General features: G+C 46.6%; 1 protein-coding gene across 1 annotated transcript; it reads left to right on the forward strand.

Annotated features, from left to right (window-relative positions):
* Positions 1 to 747: 747 nt before the first annotated feature.
* Positions 748 to 17,654, forward strand: LOC110496352 (gonadotropin-releasing hormone II receptor-like). Its single transcript, XM_021572194.2, has 3 exons — positions 748 to 1,272; positions 14,352 to 14,553; positions 14,873 to 17,654. The coding sequence occupies exons 1-3, from the start codon at positions 748 to 750 to the stop codon at positions 15,289 to 15,291; spliced, it is 1,146 nt and encodes a 381-aa protein (XP_021427869.2). The 3' UTR covers positions 15,292 to 17,654.
* Positions 17,655 to 19,641: the final 1,987 nt, after the last annotated feature.

The raw sequence follows: 19,641 nt of genomic DNA on the forward strand, positions 1-19,641 counted from the left end.
GTATATCATCTGCTAAACTGTATATCTGCTGCCAAACCGTTTATCAGCTGGCAAACTGTTTTTCATCTGCCAAACTGTATATCATCTGCTAAACTGTATATCATCTGCTAAACTGTATATCTGCTGCCAAACCGTTTATCAGCTGCCAAACCGTATATCATCTGCCAAACCGTATATCAGCTGCCAAACCGTTTATCAGCTGGCAAACTGTATATCAGCTGCCAAACTGTTTATCAGCTGGCAAACTGTATATCAGCTGCCAAACCGTTTATCAGCTGGCAAACTGTATATCAGCTGCCAAACCGTTTATCAGCTGGAAAATTGTTTATCAGTTGCCAAACCGGTATCAGCTGCCAAACCATTTATCATTTGCCAAACCGTATATCAGCTTTAGGAGGCTGAAACTGCACTTAGGCAGTAAGCTGGCAGTGTGCCTGTGCTCCTATATTCATCATCCAAAATGAATTATTAGTGCCAAGAGAATGTTGTCCTTGTTGGGCCAATGTTACATTAATTTATGTTTTCACTTAGAACCGTTGAAAATGATCCGGCTGGCTAAATCTGGCACATTTATAAAAATGTTGACTAATGTGCATTGTCCCTTTCAGATAAACCAAATCAAGTAAAGGGAATCACTTTGAACAGTGATTTCTTCCTATGAAAAGCTCATTACAAATGAAAACTATTATGATGATGAGGATATGATGACGATAAGGATAATGATTTTATTCCCTTCTTCCTCCTAGGATGTCGGATGACAGGATGTCATCGGTGACTCCAATGTTCCCAGTAGTGAACTCCTCTTTTAACACCTCCCTCCCTCCATCATTCATGGACTGGGAGGCTCCCACCTTCACCGCCGCTGCCCGCGTCCGCGTGGCCGCCACCATGGTCCTCTTTGTGTTCGCTGCCTTCTCCAACCTCTCTGTGCTGATCAGTGTGGCACGGGGCCGCGGGCGCCGCCTGGCCGCCCATCTCCGTCCACTCATTGCCAGCCTGGCCTCTGCAGACCTGGTGATGACGTTCGTGGTGATGCCGCTGGATGCGGCGTGGAACGTCACCGTACAGTGGTACGCCGGTGATGCCATGTGCAAGCTGCTGTGCTTCCTCAAGCTGTTTGCCATGCACTCGTCTGCCTTCATCCTGGTGGTGGTCAGCCTGGATCGCCACCATGCTATTCTGCATCCACTGGATGCGCTGGACGCCGGACGCAGGAACAAGAGGATGCTGCTGGTTGCCTGGGTCCTCAGCTTGCTCCTGGCCTCCCCACAGGTGGGTGTACATACGGTAGCCACTACATTGTTCTCAGACTACAACATAACAACATGGATATTCATTAGTAAGTCTTGTATTTCTCTCTTATGTTAGGAAGTCAGTGGTCCATTTGAGATTGCTGTTACTAGCCTGCTATCCACACTGATTATCACTCTATTTCATTATGGTTTCCCTTCACTGAATCACCTTGCGCACGCACGCATTCAATTAATCATTTGCGCCTATGTCTGTAACGTTTATGCATAACGAATCGGTCGATGACAGGATCACCATCCACAAATGTTGCCCAACAAAAATATTTTGTTGGGCAACATTTGTCCACGTGAGTTGTAGACTAAACATTCCTATATTTTCTTAGAGGAATACTCTCTAGCCGGTCCAAGTGCCCTTCTGATGGAACAGGTCCAGAATGAATCAGTGTATTGGAGCAATAGTGAAATGGAGCGCTATTCTGTTTGGATTCTTGGCTAGTAAGACTGCAGGGCAGCAATCGAGCTTAAGTTGTTCACTGTCTTCCTCACACAATAGAGCATACTGTCAGTGATCTGCCAATCAAATTAAGTCCTATGGGTAGGTGGGTGGTGCATTGTTAGGAAATAATCTCTCAGCAAAATAGAGAGCATTCAGTGTATTCAACTTTAATTCAATAGGACAAGCACACCAGCTCTTGATTGATGGCTTTAGTAATGTGAGTTGAATGGCTTAGAAATGGAAGCAGCTAAAGCATTTGTCAGTTTGGTAACAAAGTGTTTCTATGATCAAATAAAATGATTAAATTGGCTCAGGAGGTCACCTGCATATTGATAATAGTCCCACCTCAATCCAAACAGTAGGGCTGTGAATGACATAAGCCTTTACCCACCCTGACAAGTAGGGAGAGAGAGAAGGCAGGGAGGGAGACAGAGATTGTGTTCACTCAAATGTAAGTACTGTATATCCAAAAATATGAGATGTATTGTCAATTGGTCTTTAGAAACAAAGCATGTGGATTTATGCAATTTTACTCATATTCAAATAATTTATTTTGTAATATTTTTCTATTTACATGTATTTCATGCCAATAAGCACTGAATTTGATTTGAATTGTTTTAAATGTGGGAGTAGATTTTATTCCATGCTCACAGATCAATTTGTAGTCGGACGTAAAGTACTTTGAACACTCCATCAATTACAGTTCATAGTTGAAGGTCTCCTTACACTGCACTAAGAGAAAATAGAAATCTAACCATGCTGGGAAGGAAAGCTGAGTGTTCCCTCCTTGTTTTTACTGTCACAGAGAGAGAGAGTTTCCACAAATCCAATCCCCTTAATGTCAGAGTCTCGTAGAGGTGACCTTTCTGGCTGTAAGTGGATGCGACCTTTGAGGTGCTAGTCAGTAAATGGTGTTCCAAATGAACAGGAAGAAGGGAAAAACACAGAACTTCTGCTGTAGGAAGAGGGACAGAGGGAGAGACACAAGGCGGGGGAGCCAGTCGAACGTGGAGAAGGGACAGATGTTAGACAGCTTAAGACAGGAGGTTTGGTGGTGAGTTGTGGACAGATCAATATGCCCCCTTTCCCAACCACACGCACATGCTTGACATGGATGGTCATTCTACAGCAAATGCATGTTCCTGGTTAAGCAATTAAGGCAACCCATCTTATGGTGACTAAACACAGCACTGTTGACTGCGGCTGTGAAGAGTCCATCTAATTTACTAAGCACCCACGCACGCACACACGCAGGCACACACGCACACACTTTACATTATGATAATCAAGTAGATATGTGCCGACTGAAGCCATCTCATTTTGAGTGTTTCCTTGTTCATGCGTACTAATTGACCAATGACTTTCAAGGATTGGTGGAGATGGCAAGCGGTTAAAGTAATTCAGCACAAAGCATGGTTGAATAAAAGTTGTTTCCACGTCATTTAGAGATGTGATGATGTTGACTCAATGTGGGAAATGGATTGGATTCGTATTTTTTTCACCCAACTTTTAACCTAAATCCAATGATATGGTCATTTTTTTGTTGATTTCAAGTTGAATTCATGTTAGTTGACAACTCTACCAAATGTAAATCCAAAGTAGACGTTGAAATGACGTCTGTGCCCAGTGGGAGGTAACTGCAGGCCGATTTAATTAGCACTTCAATACAGCAGAACAATGGCAAACACCCTCATCAAAAACAGCGGCAAAAATACAATAGCGAAGTGAAGCTATCCCAGCTGGCAAAACTGGTTACAGTGGCGTTATTCTGACGTCATGGGTATATACTATTTTTAAACTAGCCCAGAAAGAAACATTTACCTAGATGTAATATCTCTGACGTTTCTACAACCAGAAAACCAATTTACAATCATATGTCATCATAATAAATTATGTCACCAACTTTTGCCTGCTAGGATAGCTATAGATATGGGGAAATTATGATGGAATGTGTTACAAGGGAAGGGAAGTTATTATCATCTGGTTCCCTGTGCCATTGTGTTTTGTGTAATTATAGGAGATTAGTGTGTCTGATAGAGGTGTCTGCAAAGCTGACAAAGCCAGAGAAAATATTCTAATTAACATTGATGTGTCACGACTCAGGATATGACCCAGGGATAGAACGGCATGCAGGTTCAGGACAGGCAGAGAGTTCAGAACCGGGAAGACTAGAAAACAAGAACTTGAGAACAGGAGAAACAGGAAACACTCTGGTAGAAGACCAGAAGACCAACTGCCGTGGGGCTAAGTATTTTAGAGATTGGGAAAGGGCCGATAAAGCAGGGGAAAGTTTACGGGACTCGACCCAGAGGGGCAGATCCTGAGTGGAGAGCCATACCCTCTGCCCCTAATGATAGCAGGGAACCGGGGTCCGGTGGTGGTCAGCCTGTCACCCGTACATGGAGGTGGTTGAAGAGTGGACGGAACACTCGAAGGGCGAGACACCAGTGGCCGAGCAGGGAAGGGTGTTGCGGGTGTACTCCACACAAGTTGCTGATTCCAGGTGGTGGGGTTGGCAGAGACGAGGCAACAAAGGATTGTCTCCAGGTCCAGATAGGCTCTCTCCGACTGGCCTTTAGAGTGAGGATGAAACCCTTGAGGACAGGCTGGCAGATGACCCAATGAGGGTGCAGAACGCCTTCCAGAATCGGGACGAGAAATGAGGACCACGATCAGAGACCATGTCAACCAGAAGTCCATGGATCCGGAAGACATGCTGAAGGGGAATGAAATAGGCGGCTTTGGAAAACATATCCACTACCATAAGGATGGTGATGTTGCCATCAGATGGAGGGAAACCAGTGACAAAGTCCAGGGATATATGAGACCATGGGCGGTGAGGAACAGGGAGTGGTTGTAGGAGGCCTGCCACAGCTTGCCGCAGAGTCTTATTCTGCACTCACACAGTGCAGGCGGCGACGAACGTGGAGACGCCAGGAACCTCAACTCAGGCTGTTGTTCACTCATTTTAATTTTACCATCTCCTACCACTCTGGATCCAAGAATGTGAAGCCTGATGCCCTTTCTCGCCTGCATAACTCCGCAGCTACACCGTCTGACACAGAGACCATCCTCCCTACCTCCTGTCTGGCAGCTACACTCGTCTGGGTTATCGAGAACTTGGTTCGCAAGGTGCAGTGTTCCCAGACGGACCCGTGAGGGGGCCTGGCTAACGAGTGAACAACATATCCCAACGAGCCTGAGTTGAGGCCCTTGGCGGTGCAGAGATATTCCAGATTCTTATGGCCAGTCCACACTAAGAATGGATGTTCCGCCCCTTCTAGCCAGTGTCTCCACTCCTCCAGGGACATCATGACTGCATGAAGTTCCCTATTTCCCACGTCGTAGTTCCTCTCAGCGGGATTAAGACGACGGGACAGGAAAGGGCAGGGATGCAGCTTTTGATCCTGGGCAGAAAGCTGGGACAGGACGGCCTCCACTCCAACGTCCGAGGCGTCGACCTCCATCACAAGCTGACGGGATGAGTCCGGATGGATTAAGATGGAGCCTGTAGTGAATCCGAAAATGACCAGTCAGCAGCTTGTGACCACATGAACTGAATCTTGGGTGAGGTGAGTGCAGAGAGGGGGGAAGCCAGCGTGCTGTAGCCCCTGATGAAGCGCCGGTAGAAATGTGCAAATCCCAGGAAATGTTGAAGCTGCACTCTCGATGTGGGATGGGGCCACTCCACCATCGCTCTCACCTTGTTAGGATCCATCTGAATGTTCCCTGCAGCGATGACGTATTCCAGAAAATATCCTTTAACAAACAACTGGTTCTCCAGGAGGTGCTTGAGTACTTGTTGGACGTGGAGAACATGCTCTCTTGGATGAAACTGTTCATCATGTTGTTGACCAGGGCCTGGAATACTGCGGGAGCGTTGGTCAGTCCGAATGGCATAACCAGGTACTCATAGTGCCTGCTAGCTGTGTTAAATGCTGTCTTCCATTCGTCTCATTCCCAGGTGTTCCAAAGGTCCAACTTCAAGAAAATGGTCACCCCCTGGAGAGGCTCGAAAGCCGAGGAGAGGAGTGGTAGAGGGTAAGGTATTTTTACTGTGATGTCATTAAGGCCCTGGTAGTCGATACACTGGCGCAGGGCCTTTTCCTTCTTCTTGACAAAGAAGAACCCTGAGCCAGTCGGGGAGGCGGATGCATGAATGAACCCTGCAGCCAGAACCACAACCACTGTGGTGACCTGACACTCGCAGACTGATGGGACCAGTACTGTCAGTGACCCTGCCAATAGAGCATCCGTCCAACGCTCTGGCTTCCATGGGAATGGAGAGGGGTCACCCCACAGCAGGATAGCATGGAGAGGAGTATGAGTAATGGGAGATGGGAGACTCCCTGTATGGCCCACCAGCGTACTCATACCTACTGTACTGATGAGCCTGGTATTTTATTGGACAGGTGGATATGTAATTTCCTGAAGTACCACAATACAACTTTTGGAGCTCAGTCTGTGTAAACATTCCTCAGGAGACAATCTAGCCATGCTCAGTTGCATGGGCTCCAGTGAAGATGAGTCGACAGTCCTCGATGATTCCCGAGGGAATGCAGGCGTCGGGGACTTCCGCGATTCTTCGGAGGCGAGGGGGAACCCGTGAACAAGCGCGTGTGGCCAGGAACAGACCTTTCCCTGCTGCATTCCCGTAACAGCTCATTGATCCTAATGGTCAAGGCTATGAGGGAGCCGAGGTCCATGGGCAGTTCCCTGGCTGCGAGCTCATCTTTAATTCCCTCCGATAGTCCGCGAAGGAAGGTTTCGAACAGGGACTCCAGGTTCCAGGCACTGTCGGTGGCCAATGTGTGAAAATCTACCGCGTAGTCTGCCACACTACGGGAGTCTTGACGCAGCCAAAGTAGCTTCCAAACACCTTCTTTACCTCCTCCATGAAATCCACCAGACTAAGGCAAATGGTGGATTGCTGCTCCCACACCGCCGTAGCCTATGCGAGCCCCCTCCCGGACATCAGCATTATAAGATACGCTATCTTCAAACGATCCGAAGGAAACTAAGAGGGCTATAGCTCGAAGATTAGGGAGCACTGGGAGAGAAACACCCGGCAGGTTAGTTTCTCTCCACAAGGTTATGAAGTAACTCCTCATGTCTTCCAATGGTGGCTCCTTGGAGGGAGACTGTGTTGCAGAGCTGGTCCGAGTCAGGCAACGGAAAAAACGAAAATGCGGGTATAAATACACAGGGGATAATGGGGAAAAATAGGAGCCACTTGGTGGAGGATCGAGACAAGTAGAAGACAGGTGAAACAGATCAGGGTGTGACAATGTGTGTACTAGTGCTGGAGGAAGTGGAAAATAGCTAGCAAGAAGAAGTGGAGTGTATGACAGTCTGTCATTAATCAAATTAATTACTGAGAATGTGCAAGAATTTGCATTAATAGGAAGTTATCATCCAGCAAAATGAAAAAAATACAGTGGAAAAGATAAAAGCATAGACAGTTAATTTCCTCCATTCCCGATATCTAGTACCAGCTCTTACGGAAAGTGTATGAATTTATTGCCACCCTCAACAATAACACGAAGCATTGGCCTAACCATCTCACACTTGTGCTCAGTGTTAAAATAGAGAAGCAGACGGAGTCAGTAGATCAGGTGCATAAATAGGTGGTATTTATTTACAGTGCAGGTAATGGAGAAGATTTGTGAAAATTTGCTGACAAAAATATACATGTCTAGGTGCACCAACGGCTCAGCTGCGAAGTAATGGAACACACAAGCTCACAGAACGGGACCACTGAGTGCGGAAACGCGTAGCTCGTAAAAATCGTCTCTCCTCAGTTTTCACACTCACAACCGAGTTGAAAACTGCCTCTGGAAGCAACGTCAGCACAAGGACTGTTCAGCGGGGGCTGCATGAAATTGGTTTCCATGGCCGAGCAGCCGCACAGAAGCCTAAGATCACCATGCGCAATGCCGAATGTTGGCTGGAGTGGTGTAAAGCTCACCACCATTGGACTCTGGAGCAGTGGAAACGTATTCTCTGGAGTGATATATCACGTCACCATCTGGCAGTCCGACGGACCAATCTGTCTTTGGTGGAGGAGAACACAACCTGCCCTAATGCATAATGCCAACTATAACGTTTGATGGAGGCGGAATAATGGTCTGGGACTGTTTTTCATGGTTCGGGCTAGGCCCCTTAGTTCCAGTGAAGGGACACCTTAACACTACTGTCAGGTGCGTGAATGAGGACCCAAAAGCGAATTAACAAAACAGAGTTTCTTTAATGACGAAACACACGTAGGCTCAGATGGACAGGCAGATTCCGACAGGACAGGACAAGGTTAGATGAACAGGCAGATTCCGACAGGACAGGACAAGGTTGCAGCAAACACGACGATAGTCTGGTTCAGGCATGAGTAACACAAACGAGAATCCGACAAAGACAGAAGCAGAAACAGAGAGAGATATAGAGACCTAATCAGAGGGAAAAAGGGAACAGGTGGGAAAAGGGGTGAACGAGGTAGTTAGAGAAGACAAGGAACAGCTGGGGGAAAGAGGGGAAGAAAAGGTAACCTAATACGACCAGCAGAGGGAGACAGGGTGAAGAGAAAGAACAGGAACAGGACACAACATGACAATACATGACAGTACCCCCCCACTCACCGAGCGCCTCCTGGCGCACTCGAGGAGGAAACCTGGCGGCAACGGAGGAAATCATCGATCAGCGAACGGTCCAGCACGTCCCGAGAGGGAACCCAACTCCTTTCCTCAGGACCGTACCCCTCCCAATCCACTAGGTACTGGTGACCACGGCCCCGAGGACGCATGTCCAAAATCTTACGGACCCTGTAGATAGGTGCGCCCTCGACAAGGATGGGGGGGGGGGGGGGAGACGAGCGGGGGCGCGAAGAACGGGCTTAACACAGGAGACATGGAAGACCGGGTGGACGCGACGAAGATATCGCGGAAGAAGAAGTCGCACTGCGACAGGATTAATGATCTGAGAAATACGGAACGGACCAATGAACCGCGGGGTCAACTTGCGAGAAGCTGTCTTAAGGGGAAGGTTCTGAGTGGAGAGCCAAACTCTCTGACCGCGACAATATCTAGGACTCTTAGTTCTACGCTTATTAGCAGCTCTCACAGTCTGCGCCCTATAACGGCAAAGTGCAGACCTGACCCTCTTCCAGGTGCGCTCGCAACGTTGGACAAAAGCCTGAGCGGAGGGGACGCTGGACTCGGCGAACTGAGATGAGAACAGCGGAGGCTGGTACCCGAGGCTACTCTGAAAAGGAGATAGCCCGGTCGCAGACGAAGGAAGCGAGTTGTGGGCGTATTCTGCCCAGGGGAGCTGTTCTGACCAAGACGCAGGGTTGCGAAAAGAAAGACTGCGTAAGATGCGACCAATAGTCTGATTGGCCCGTTCTGCTTGACCGTTAGACTGGGGGTGAAAGCCGGAAGAGAGACTGACGGAAGCCCCAATCAAACGGCAAAACTCCCTCCAAAATTGAGACGTGAATTGCGGACCTCTGTCCGAAACGACGTCTGACGGAAGGCCATGAATTCTGAAAACATTCTCGATGATGATTTGTGCCGTCTCTTTAGCAGAAGGAAGCTTAGCAAGGGGAATAAAATGAGCCGCCTTAGAGAACCTATCGACAACCGTAAGAATAACAGTCTTCCCCGCTGACGAAGGCAGTCCGGTGATAAAATCTAAGGCGATGTGAGACCACGGTCGAGAGGGAATGGGAAGCGGCCTGAGACGGCCGGCAGGAGGGGAGTTACCGGACTTAGTCTGCGCGCAGACCGAACAAGCAGCCACGAAACGACGCGTGTCATGCTCCCGGGTGGGCCACCAAAAACGCTGGCGAATGGAAGCAAGCGTACCCCGAACGCCAGGGTGGCCGGCTAACTTGGCAGAGTGAGCCCACTGAAGAACGGCCAGACGAGTAGGAACGGGAACGAAAAGAAGGTTCCTAGGACAAGCGCGCGGCGACGGAGTGTGAGTGAGTGCTTGCTTTACCTGCCTCTCAATTCCCCAGACAGTCAACCCGACAACACGCCCCTCAGGGAGAATCCCCTCGGGGTCAGTGGAGGCTACTGAAGAACTGAAGAGACGAGATAAAGCATCAGGCTTGGTGTTCTTAGAGCCCGGACGATAAGAAATCACGAACTCGAAACGAGCAAAAAACAGCGCCCAGCGCGCCTGACGCGCATTAAGTCGTTTGGCAGAACGGATGTACTCAAGGTTCCTATGGTCAGTCCAAACGACAAAAGGAACGGTCGCCCCCTCCAACCACTGTCGCCATTCGCCTAGGGCTAAGCGGATGGCGAGCAGTTTGCGGTTTCCCACATCATAGTTACGTTCCGACGGCGACAGGCGATGAGAAAAATACGCGCAAGGGTGGACCTTGTCGTCAGAGAGGGAGCGCTGAGAAAGAATGGCTCCCACGCCCACCTCTGACGCGTCAACCTCGACAACGAACTGTCTAGAGACGTCAGGTGTAACAAGGATAGGTGCGGATGTAAAACGATTCTTGAGGAGATCAAAAGCTCCCTGGGCGGAAACGGACCACTTAAAGCACGTCTTGACAGAAGTAAGGGCTGTGAGAGGAGCTGCCACCTGACCGAAATTACGGATGAAACGACGATAGAAGTTCGCGAAGCCGAGAAAGCGCTGCAGCTCGACGCGTGACTTAGGGACGGGCCAATCAATGACAGCTTGGACCTTAGCGGGATCCATCTTAATGCCTTCAGCGGAAATAACAGAACCGAGAAATGTGACGGAGGAGGCATGAAAAGTGCACTTCTCAGCCTTCACAAAAAGACAATTCTCTAAAAGGCGCTGGAGGACACGTTGAACGTGCTGAACATGAATCTGGAGTGACGGTGAAAAAATCAGGATATCGTCAAGGTAAACGAAAACAAAGATGTTCAGCATGTCTCTCAGGACATCATTGACTAATGCCTGAAAGACAGCTGGAGCGTTAGCGAGGCCGAAAGGAAGAACCCGGTATTCAAAGTGCCCTAACGGAGTGTTAAACGCCGTCTTCCACTCGTCCCCCTCCCTGATGCGCACGAGATGGTAAGCGTTACGAAGGTCCAACTTAGTGAAAAACCTGGCTCCCTGCAGGATCTCGAAGGCTGAAGACATAAGAGGAAGCGGATAACGATTCTTCACTGTTATGTCATTCAGCCCTCGATAATCTATGCAGGGGCGCAGGGACCCGTCCTTCTTCTTAACAAAAAAAAACCCCGCTCCGGCGGGAGAGGAGGAGGGGACTATGGTACCGGCGGCAAGAGCTACAGACAAATAATCTTCGAGAGCCTTACGTTCGGGAGCCGACAGAGAGTATAGTCTACCCCGGGGGGGAGTGGTTCCCGGAAGGAGATCAATACTACAATCATACGACCGGTGTGGAGGAAGAGAGGTGGCCCTGGACCGACTGAACACCGTGCGCAGATCGTGATATTCCTCCGGCACCCCTGTCAAATCACCAGGCTCCTCCTGTGAAGAAGAGACAGAGGAAACAGGAGGGATAGCAGACATTAAACATTTCACATGACAAGAGACGTTCCAGGAGAGGATAGAATTACTAGACCAATTAATAGAAGGATTATGACAAACTAGCCAGGGATGGCCCAAAACAACAGGTGTAAAAGGTGAACGAAAAATTAAAAAAGAAATGGTTTCGCTATGATTACCAGAGACAGTGAGGGTTAAAGGTAGCGTCTCACGCTGAATCCTGGGGAGAGGACTACCATCCAAGGCGAACAAGGCCGTGGGCTCCCTTAACTGTCTGAGAGGAATGTCATGTTCCCGAGCCCAGGTCTCGTCCATAAAACAGCCCTCCGCCCCAGAGTCTATCAAGGCACTGCAGGAAGCTGACGAACCGGTCCAGCGTAGATGGACCGACAAGGTAGTGCAGGATCTTGAAGGAGAGACAGGAGTAGTAGCGCTCACCAGTAGCCCTCCGCTTACTGATGAGCTCTGGCTTTTACTGGACATGAAGTGACAAAATGACCAGCGGAACCGCAATAGAGACAGAGGCGGTTGGTGATTCTCCGTTCCCTCTCTTTAGTCGAGATGCGGATACCTCCCAGCTGCATAGGCTCAGCACCCGAGCCGGCAGAGGAAGATGGTAGTGATGCGGAGAGGGGGGCAACGGAGAACGCGAGCTCCTTTCCACGAGCTCGGTGACGAAGATCAACCCGTCGCTCAATGCGAATAGCGAGTTCAATCAAGGAATCCACGCTGGAAGGAACCTCCCGGGAGAGAATCTCATCCTTTACCTCTGCGCGGAGACCCTCCAGAAAACGAGCGAGCAAAGCCGGCTCGTTCCAGCCACTGGAGGCAGCAAGAGTGCGAAACTCAATAGAGTAGTCTGTTATGGATCGATTACCTTGACATAGGGAAGACAGGACCCTGGAAGCCTCCTCCCCAAAAACAGATCGATCAAAAACCCGTATCATCTCCTCCTTAAAGTCCTGATACTGGTTAGTACACTCAGCCCTTGCCTCCCAGATTGCCGTGCCCCACTCACGAGCCCGTCCAGTAAGGAGAGATATGACGTAGGCGATACGAGCAGTGCTCCTGGAGTAAGTGTTGGGCTGGAGAGAAAACACAATATCACACTGGGTGAGGAACGAGCGGCATTCAGTGGGTTCCCCAGAGTAACACGGCGGGTTATTGATTCTGGGCTCCGGAGATTCGAAAGCCCTGGAAGTGGCCGGTGGATCGAGGCGGAGATGGTGAACCTGTTCTGTGAGGTTGGAGACTTGGGTGGCCAGGGTCTCAACGGCATGTCGAGCAGCAGACAATTCCTGCTCGTGTCTGCCTAGCATCGCTCCCTGGATCTCGACGGCTGAGTGGAGAGGATCCGAAGTCGCTGGGTCCATTCTTGGTCGGATTCTTCTGTCAGGTGCGTGAATGAGGACCCAAAAGCGAATTAACAAAACAGAGTTTCTTTAATGACGAAACACACGTAGGCTCAGATGGACAGGCAGATTCCGACAGGACAGGACAAGGTTAGATGAACAGGCAGATTCCGACAGGACAGGACAAGGTTGCAGCAAACACGACGATAGTCTGGTTCAGGCATGAGTAACACAAACGAGAATCCGACAAAGACAGAAGCAGAAACAGAGAGAGATATAGAGAACTAATCAGAGGGAAAAAGGGAACAGGTGGGAAAAGGGGTGAACGAGGTAGTTAGAGAAGACAAGGAACAGCTGGGGGAAAGAGGGGAAGAAAAGGTAACCTAATACGACCAGCAGAGGGAGACAGGGTGAAGAGAAAGAACAGGAACAGGACACAACATGACAATACATGACAACTACACTATACAATGACATTCTAGACAATTCTGTGCTTCCAACTTTGTGGCAACAGTTTGGGGAAGACCCTTTCCTGTTTCAGCATCACAATGCCCCCGTGCACAAAGTGAGGTCCATACAGAAATGGTTTGTCGAGATCAGTGTGGAAGAAGTTGCACAGAGTCCTGACTTCAACCCCATCGAACACCTTTGGGATGAATTGGAACGCCGACTGCGAGCCAGGCCTAATCGCCCAACATCAGTGCACAACCTCACTAGAGCTCTTGTGGCTGAATGGAAGCAAGTCCCCACAGAAATGTTCCAACATCTAGTGGAAATCCTTCCAAGAGTGAAGGCTGTTATAGCAGCAATGGGGGGGCCAACTCCTTAGTAATACCCATGATTTTGGATGAGATGTTCAACGCGCAGGTGTCCACAAACTTTCATTCATGTAGTGTATTATAACACTTCTATATCATCACCTCTGGTGCAGAAACTGGATTGAAAGGAATCATCATTCTAACAGATTAGAATAGATTGATTTTGTAATAGATTTCTGATTAGGTCATTAAAAGGCTGCTGCATGTGCGTCATTCCTTTGTAATTATACTTTTCTTCACTCCACTTACTGAACAAAAATATAAACGCCAAAATGTTGCTGAGTTACAGTTCATATGAGGAAATCAGTTCATTTAAATAAATTCATTAGGCCCTAATCTATGGATTTCACATAACTGGGCATGGGCGCAGCCATGGGTGGGCCTGGGAGGGAATAGGCCCACCCACTTGGGAGCCAGGCCCATGCACGGGGGAGCCAGGCCCAGCCAATCAAAATGTGTTTTTCCCCACAAAGGGGCTTTATTACAGACAGAAATACTCTTCCTTTATTTCGGATGGGTGCTACATATCCTCTATCCTATACAGCCAGAGAATGGGCCCCACCCTCTGAGGGCTTGATTCAATCCGTATCGCAACAGTTCAGCGCTATAGCGCTATTGGAATTTGAAGGTAATTTCTGATTGAGCCAGCATAGGCAGCGTTTACTGTGAATGCAGTCTCCAAGGATGCAGAAACATTGCCTTTAAATTTCAATCACTCTATCTCGATTGAATTGAGCCCTGAATCTCATTTGTCTCTAGGTTTCTTCCCTCTAGGGAGATTTTCCTTGCCACTGTGCTTTAGTATGCATAGGTCCAGTTTACTTTAAAGACCTTTGCGACAACTGTTAGAGTCAAAAGGGCTCGAGATGACACATTTTGTTGATTGATTGATATATCTTTATCATGATTTCTCACTTCCCCTTTGTCTCTCTTTCTCTCATAGCTGTTCATCTTTCGAGCAATCAAAGCAGAGGGAGTGGAATTCACTCAGTGTGTGACGCATGGAAGCTTCCACCATCGCTGGCAAGAGACGGCCTACAACATGTTTCACTTTGTCACGCTTTATGTGTTCCCCCTGTTAGTAATGAGCTTCTGCTACACCCGCATCCTCATCGAGATCAGCCGTCAGATGCACAAAGGCAAAGGTGTGTGTGTGTTTGTCTGTGTGTGTGTGTTAGTGTAAAAGGTGAAGAGACTGCACACTTCATTCTTTGCTCCCATGTGATATACTTGACTATGGAACGTTTTGACAACACATACTTGTCATATTTAGGGCCAAAATGTGTTACTGTCTGATCAGGAAAATCTCATATTTTTGTACATCTAGTACAAATTAATCAATCAAACAGAGGCAGGTCCTGGTCGGGTCACATGGTCAGGAAGACTCAGGGCATCACAACCTTCAATTTACATAGTACTATTCCATTTCTACTCACAAACTGTGTATGTATGAAATCACTCCAGGTGGGGCGCCATGCCTGAGGCGAAGTGGCACAGACATGATCCCCAAGGCCCGAATGAAGACCCTGAAGATGACCATCGTGATCGTGGCGTCCTTCGTGATCTGCTGGACGCCCTACTACCTCCTGGGTATCTGGTACTGGTTCCAGCCGGCCATGCTTCAGGAGACGCCCGAGTATGTCCACCACGCCCTTTTCGTCTTCGGCAACCTCAACACATGCTGCGACCCAGTGATATACGGCTTTTTCACGCCCTCCTTCCGGGCCGATCTGGCTGATGTGGTCCACTGCTGCTGCCGCTGCCGATCGCAGAGCATCTCCCCAAGGTCCCTGGACCGCCTGGCGTGTCGGAGGGTCAGGGCAAGCGGTGAGGCAGAGTCTGATAACCCCAGTGGCGACCAGCCAAGTGGAAACCTGGGGTAGATATCGGTGGGCCTCTTGTTTAACTGCATTGTAAAATGCAGAAAAATAGCAACAAAATAGCATTGAAGTTGATTCAACCTACAATTGTAAGACAACCAGCTGCAACAGGATTGTGAGGTTGCTCAAAATTTGTTCACTCGACTTTGAATTTTATGTTGAGTGAACATATAATTTAATTTGAGAATATATTCTACCGTATTTGCATATTTACCAGAGAACTGTTCACATTTCCCAGCCTTTCGAGTGAATTGTAATTACCACCCATGGCTGTATTTGTTAGCAACAGAAACATGGTTGTTGTGTTCAATGGTTTTCAGTACCGTAGCCTTCACCAAGTGAGTGTCTAAGTGAATATGTTATCTTTAAAATTCAACTCTTTATGACAATACATTACATAAATCATAAGGCCTTTCTCTGAGGGCCTAATTAGACCCTAACACAGAAGTCTGAAACTCCTAATTTACAGGCCACATCAAACCTACAAATCACATTATGCTGGCTTGCAGTGATGTGTAATCCCTATTGGAATCCAGCCAGAGTAAGGATATCCAACAACTGAAACTTTTAATCGCACGCAACCTGCATTCAGAATGACTGCGGGGTAGGGAAGATTTATTATGGAGACCTACCTAAATCATATAAACTATCTCAGAAAAGTCCACTACTAACAGATTGGATACGTTTAGAAAAATGTATGTTATTTATGTTTGTGTAGCATAAGATGAATCAACCAATCAAAGTACATGCAAAAACACAGTTATTAAAACAAACAATTCTGAAAATTAACCCGCAGGAGAGCATGCTGGGAAATATGATAATGATGGCATCGGTTTGAGTTTCTCAACAAGCTTTTACAAATTCAGCTGACTTCACTTCAAGCAGAGATTGTTGAGTAAACACACTTAAACATTAGCTCAAATTATTGTCTTTTTGAAGTCCACTCAACTAACAGAATAATGCTGATTAATCAATTGGTTAAATTGTTTTTTTTTTTTACAGTGTGTGGTATACAGATTATTTTACTCCCTGAACTCTTTAGTGCCCATTTCCCAGACCCAAATTAAGGGTTCTATTCAATTTGTATCGCTGAAGTTCAACATTACAGTGTGATTGAAATTTAAAGATATGGTTCCCGCATTAGCATTCACGGTAAACGCTACATACAGTATGTCAGCACAATCGGAAATTATCTTTACATTTCTATTGCGCAATCTGTAACGCTTCAGCGATACAGATTGAATAGAGACCTAAGACGACTTAACCAAACACGTGGACAATGGAGACTCAATTGAAAAAGCTTTTTTGTCTTGGTTTGTGCTTAATCTGGACCAGGAAAACTGGCCCTATTTCCTGTGTCACATACAGCTACACAAAGCTGGGATAATTTTAGAAAGGATTCGAGAACATTACCCCTATTACTGAGGGGATCTCGCCAGTTCCACTATGAATGTAAAGACCTCCAGTGTCTTACACAAAAGACTCAAACATTTCCTTTCAACCAGTCTCTGGGAGAATATCTAGTTAACTAGTACCTTCGATTAATAGTCCATATCTTCACTGAATTACTTTGCACTTTGAGATTGCAGTGAAGACCCTGTTTGCAGTACATGAGATCATATTTACAGAACAGTGTAGACTTCCTAGAAAACCGCTCTGCTTCTGACACGAACCAAACCACTCTTATATACACAAGGAAGATCATAGTTACTATAAAACATTTTGGACCACATACTTTGGGACTTTGGCCAGGGAGGACAGAACTTCAGGACTTCTCTTGAATTTCTGTCCTCTGGATCATCTCACTGGAATTACATCAAGATGAACTGGGCACACTTGACATGCATTGTTGAACCAAACACTCATTACAACTAATTCCCGAGTGAGTCTGTCCACAGGCTTCATTTATTTTTTTAATTGATGTAGTTCTGTCCTTGAGCTATTCTTGTCTATTCATGTTCTGTATTATGTCATGTTTCATGTTTTATGTGGTCCCCAGAAAGAGTAGCTGCTGCTTTTGCAACAGCTAATGGGGATGCTAATAATATAAAGACAGAAAATGTGTTGTGATACACTGTTTCTAATAAAATGTTTACCGCTTCAGTCAAAGGGAAGACATTCACAATTTAGGTTTCCGTGGAGCCAGTGACGTTATCTGGTAGCCCCAGAAAATCAAACTCCAGTGAGTAGGCAACTGGTCATAGTTTAATAAGGAACAAATGTATGTACAAGTATTTGTGTTTTCTCAATGTCTTGTGTTGTTCTCAGCCTAATCGTCTCTGTTTATTAATCTGATTTATTCAACTATTGTCAACATGCCATGCACGGCTAAAATGTTCCACTGTATTTTAGGCTGCATTTAGACAGTCAAGCACAATTCTGATCTTTTATTCACAAATTCGTCTTTTGACCAATCACAAAAGCTCTGAAAAGGATCTGATGTGATTGGTCAAAACACCAATTAATGGAAAAATCATCAGTATTGGACTGCCTGTCTGAACACGGCATTCATGGTCAGGTATTAATTGTAATTGCTTAGATCCAAAGTGATGTTTTTATTATTTAACCTTTATTTAACTAGGCAAGTCAGTAAAGAACACATTCTTATTTATAATGAAAGGCTACCAGGGAACAGTGGGTTAACTGCCTTGTCCAGGGGTCACCCCTGGTGGGACAAAACCGTGACTCATCAGTGAAGAGCACTTTTTGCCAGTCCTGTCTGGTCCACCGACGGTGGGTTCCTGCCCATAGGTGACGTTGTTGCTGGTGATGTCTGGTTAGGACCAGCCTTACAACAGGCTTTACAAGCCCTCAGTACAGCCTCTCTCAGCTTATTGCAGACATTCTGAGCACTGACGGAGGGATTGTACTTTCCTAGTGTAACTCGGGCAGTTGTTGCCATCCTGTACCTGTCCCGCAGGTGTGATGTTCGGATGTACCGATCCTGTGCAGGTGTTGTTACACGTGGTCTGCCACTATGAGGATGATCAGCTGTCCGTCCTGTGTCCCTGTAGCGCTTTCTTAGGCTTATCACAGTACGGACATTGCAATTCATTGCCCTGGCAACATCTGCAGTCCTCATGCCTCCTTGCGGCATGCCTAAGGCACGTTCACGCAGAAGAGCAGGGACCCTGGGCATCTTTCTTTTGGTGTTTTTCAGTAGAAAGGCCTCATTAGTATCCTCTTTAGTATTCTAAGTTTTCATGAATGTGACCTTAATTGCCTACCGTCTGAATGCTGTTAGTGTCTTGACAACCATTCCACAGGTGCATGTTCATTAATTGTTTATGGTTCATTGAACAAGCATGGGAAACAGTGTTTAAAAACCCTTTACAATGAAGATCTGTGAAGTTATTTGGATTTTTAAAGAATTATCTTTGAAAGACAAGGTCCTGAAAAATAGTATATTTTTCTCTCACCCATCTACACACAATACCCCATAATAACAATTTGAAAACATGTTTTTACAAATGTATTGAAAAGGAAATACAGAAATATCTAATTTACATAAGTTCACACACCTGTTATAATCTACTTTGGCAGTGGTTACAGCTGTGAGTCTTTCTGGGTAAGTCTCTAAGAGCTTTTTTGAACTTTATTTTTTAAAGTTCTCCAAGCGCTCTAAATTTGGTTGTTGATCATTGCTAGACAGCAATTGAAGACTTGCCATAGATTTTCAAGCCAATTTAAGTCAAAACTGTAACTAGACCCCTCAGGAACATTCATTGTATATTAGGCCTTGTGTTTAAGGTTATCGTCCTGCTGAAAGGTACATTTGTCTCCCAGTGTCTGTTGGAAAGCAGACTGAACCAGGTTTTCCTCTAGGATTTTGCCTGTGCTTAGCTCTATTCCGTCTCTTTTATTTAAAAAAAATTGTCCCTAGTCCTTGCCGATGACAAGTATACCCATAACATAACTTTAGTGCCTTATTGCAAACAGGATGCATGTTTTGGAATATTTGTCATTTATGTTAGTATTGTTGATCCATCCTCAGTTTTCATCCTCAGTTTTCAAACATGACTATTTTTAAAGTGTTTTCATAGTGAAATCCCTGAGCGGTTTCCTTCCTCTCTGGCAACTGAGTTACGAAGGATGCCTGAATCTTTGTAGTGACTGAGTGTATTTATTCACCATCCAAAGTGTAAGTTTGGATAACTTCACCATGTTCAAAAGGGTATTCAATGTCTGCTTTGTTTTATTTTTACCCATCTACCAATAGGTGCCCTTCTTTGCGTGGCATTGGAAAACCTCCCTGGTCTTTGTGGTTGAATCTGTGTTTGAAATTCACTGGTCGACTGAGGGACCCTACAGATAATTAATTGTATGTGTGTGGTATAGAAAAAAAAATCCTGT

This window comes from Oncorhynchus mykiss, chromosome 18, assembly GCF_013265735.2.
Source record: "Oncorhynchus mykiss isolate Arlee chromosome 18, USDA_OmykA_1.1, whole genome shotgun sequence".
In the NCBI taxonomy this organism is placed as follows: Eukaryota; Metazoa; Chordata; class Actinopteri; order Salmoniformes; family Salmonidae; genus Oncorhynchus; species Oncorhynchus mykiss.